General features: G+C 33.8%; 1 protein-coding gene across 1 annotated transcript; it reads left to right on the top strand.

Annotated features, from left to right (window-relative positions):
• The first annotated feature begins 1228 nt into the window (after positions 1-1228).
• On the top strand, positions 1229-3080 carry LOC123258011 (succinate dehydrogenase iron-sulfur subunit-like). The gene has a single exon (XM_044717937.1). It carries the CDS (start codon positions 1893-1895, stop codon positions 2679-2681), a length of 789 nt encoding a protein of 262 aa, XP_044573872.1. The 5' UTR covers positions 1229-1892; the 3' UTR covers positions 2682-3080.
• The last annotated feature ends 851 nt before the right edge of the window (positions 3081-3931 follow it).

Genomic DNA, 3931 nt, shown 5'->3' on the forward strand with positions numbered 1-3931 from the left:
CAGAGGAGTAACTGACTTGATGGTCATGCCAGGGCTTATCAATCTTGACTTCGCTGATATAGAAACAGTAATGAGCGAGATGGGCAAAGCGATGATCGGCACCGGAGAGGCAGAAGGAGAAGATAGAGCAATTAGTGCTGCAGAGGCTGCAATATCTAATCCATTGCTTGATAATGTATCAATGAAAGGTGCGCAAGGAATATTAATTAACATTACTGGTGGCGGAGATATGACTCTGTTTGAAGTTGATGCTGCAGCCAATAGAGTGCGTGAAGAAGTAGATGAAAATGCAAATATAATATTTGGTGCTACTTTTGATCAAGCGATGGAGGGAAGAGTTAGAGTTTCTGTTCTTGCAACTGGCATTGATGGTCGCAATAATAAATCAGAAACTTCACCTATAAGTCAGAGCGAAGACTCAGAGAAAGAGAAATTTAAGTGGCCATATAGTCAAAGTGAAAGTACACAAGACAAAACACTGGAAACAAAACCAGCTGAACAGGTAAGCGAAGGAGCTAAGTGGGGCAGCAATATCTATGATATACCAGCTTACTTAAGAAGAAAAAAATAATGCAATTTTGGCTACTTAAGTCAGAGCCAAGTGAATACTCATGGCAAAAAATGGAAAAGGAGCAGGTAGTTGAGTGGGATGGTGTGCGCAATTATCAAGCTCAAAATTACATGAAAATTATGAAAGCAAGCGATCTTGCGTTTTTTTATCATACAGGTAAAGAGAAAGCAATACTTGGAATCGTTGAAGTATTTAAAGAGTATTATCATGTTAATGATCCCAAGTTCGGATTAGTGAATGTAAAGTTTTTGAAACCTTTAAATAACCAAGTAACGTTAAATAATATAAAACAAAACCCACTTTTGAAAAATATGACTATATTAAAACAACCACGTTTATCAATTGCCCCAGTTTCGGAAATTGAATGGAATGAAATAATAAGGATGAGTGATGTGTAATACCTGTCATTTCAGTTCCTAAATGATGTCATCTCAGCACACAACGCACAGCTGTATGAATATTTGTCTCGAAGGCAGTGCATTAAACGTTATAGCCGATTTTGCATCAAACACAAAGGTGTCATTCCAGTGCTTGACACTGGAATCCAGCCTTAATGCAACCACATTAAAGCCGTTGTGTTTTAATATAAGATTAGCTACTTTTATATTCACTAACTTGATGTCTAATCAAAATTCCTGGATCCCAGTGCCTAGACACTGGGATGACATCCTTCTAGTGTACAATATTCGTACAGTTGTGTACATGACACAAGGGTCTATAACTCTTCTTTTTTGGATTCCAGTGTCAGCTATTTGCATGACACCCTTACTGATGTGTCACTCATGTTAGAAGTAAATATTCTTGACAAGAAATGGTGCAGCATTATAGAAAATCCTAAAAATTTTGTATTAGGTGTCATCAATGCTTCTCTAAAAGAATTAAAAATAGACCACTATAAACCAAATATATCAATAGCTCTGGCTGATGATGACTTGCTACATCAACTTAATTTAAAATTTAGAGAAATGGATAAGCCAACTAACGTACTATCATTTCCGTATGAACAATTGTCTAATGAGTGCGATTTAGGAGACATAGCAATTTCAATAGACACAATAAAAAGAGAATCGCATGAGTATTATATACCCATTCTTGCTCACATTGCACACATGTTAGTGCATGGATTACTGCATTTACTTGGTTATGATCACCAAAAAAAAGATGAAGAAATTATAATGAAAAATCTAGAAAGAGAGATTTTAGCTTCGCTTGGCTACAATATGTGTGCGATTTAAAAGGAATTTAATAAAAATATAGTAGATGATAATAAAATATGTTATCTACAAAGGGTTTTAGCTATAAACAATAAAAGGTAAGTGATATGGTTCAGTTTTCTTTGCCAAAGAATTCTAAAATTAATCAAAAGGGCAAAATTTATCCTATTCCTGCTAGAGCAAAAAACATCAGAAGATTTCAAATTTACCGTTGGTCTGCTGATGACGAGAAAAACCCTAGAATAGACACATTTTTTATTGATATGGATAGTTGTGGCCCTATGGTACTTGATGCATTAATAAAAATAAAGGATGAAATAGATTCGACTTTAACTTTCAGACGTTCTTGTAGAGAAGGCATATGTGGATCTTGTGCCATGAATATTGACGGAACCAATACTCTTGCATGTACTAGATCTATACATGATATAAAAGGTGACGTAAAAATATATCCATTACCTCACATGTATGTAATAAAGGACCTAGTCTCGGATTTGAGCCAATTTTATGAGCAATACAAATCAATTAAACCTTGGTTACAAGCAGATAAGCCTGCCCTACCAAATAAAGAATACTCTCAATCTTCTGAAGATAGAAAAAAATTAGATGGCTTGTCCGACTGTATATTATGTGCTTGCTGTTCGACTGGTTGCCCAAGCTACTGGTGGAATAGTGATAAATTTTTAGGACCAGCAATACTATTACAAGCTTACAGATGGATTGCTGACAGCCGTGATAATAAGACAGGTGAAAGACTTGATGTTTTAAACGACCCATTCAAGTTGTATCGTTGTCATGCAATAATGAATTGCACAAAAACTTGTCCTAAAGGACTTAATCCAGCAAGAGCAATAGCGAAAGTAAAACAGCTCATGGTAGAGAGAGAAGGAGTTTAAGTATTATCTTTTGCATTCTTCGTAAGAGAACAGCAAACCTTCCGAAGCGTAGGGTATTGTTAATACCCTGAACGCTTTTCCGTTTGTGAAGTGCATCGTATCATCGTACGATTCAAATAATTTTTTGAACAACTCATGTCTTTGGTTACTAATAGTTTGAAAATCCTCTTTTTCTAAAAGCTTTTTAGATTCGAAGAGGTAAAGCATAACTTCGTGATAAGTTGGGTAAGATGCCAAAAATTTTGGGTCAAATTGAAAGGTTTTTATAAAAGCATTATTATAAAATTTTAGCTTTTGATTCTTACTATATATTACTATAGCAACCGGTAACCTCTCAAGCAAATTTTTCTGTGTAGCTAAATCACTGTTTAATTCAGTATATAATTTCTCTGCATCACTAACATCTTTCCCATACATTACTATGCTACCAGAACCTTGTATTGGAATTTTAACAAAATCGAAAACCTTAGGTTCGTTCTTATAAGTTATGACATGTCTTCCTGGTTTTGTGCTATGAGCGCTACCGGTAATAGCAAATTTCTTAGAACCATCTACATATTTATCATAAAACAAGTTATAAAATTCCACCTTTCTACTCTTGTTATATCTTAGTATTGGAAATGGTAAAGAGTTGAAAACGTTTTTATAGCTCTCCACTTCCTGTGTAAGCTTACTATTTTCTAACTCAAGTCCGTTAGCCTTTATCTTACAGTCTGAGACATTCCTTATCCATAACAGCACACCTATCACATTGTTAGAATCATCTATTATGCTTCTACCGTAACATATGCAATAAACCTCACTGTCTTTTGACTTTAAATCTAGAGTAAAAGATTTATTTATTTCCTTTGCCTCAACAAAATTTTTGATTAAGCTTTCTGATTGCTCAAAAAAATTCACAAACTCATTAAATGAGTAAAAAACAGTATTAAGCAAAATTAGTAAATTGGGAGAGAACTTTTCTATACGTTTTTTTGCATCCCAAATATAAAACCCATCATTCACAGTATCAATTAAATTATTTATGATAACATTTTGATGCTGTAAGTTCTTAATCTTATTACTAATTTTTAATTTAGAATAAGAGAGAAAGAATAATATTAGAATCAATATTAAAACCACTTCATACAAAAAAAACATAGCACTTTTAAAACAAATGTAAAAATTTGTAACCGCTCAGAATTATGCTGAAGAGGTATATAAGTAAAGATTGCCTAACATTTGAAAGCCCAATCTCTTATAAAGGTTCA

This window comes from Drosophila ananassae, assembly GCF_017639315.1.
Source record: "Drosophila ananassae strain 14024-0371.13 chromosome 4 unlocalized genomic scaffold, ASM1763931v2 tig00000240, whole genome shotgun sequence".
NCBI classification, from domain to species: domain Eukaryota; kingdom Metazoa; phylum Arthropoda; class Insecta; order Diptera; family Drosophilidae; genus Drosophila; species Drosophila ananassae.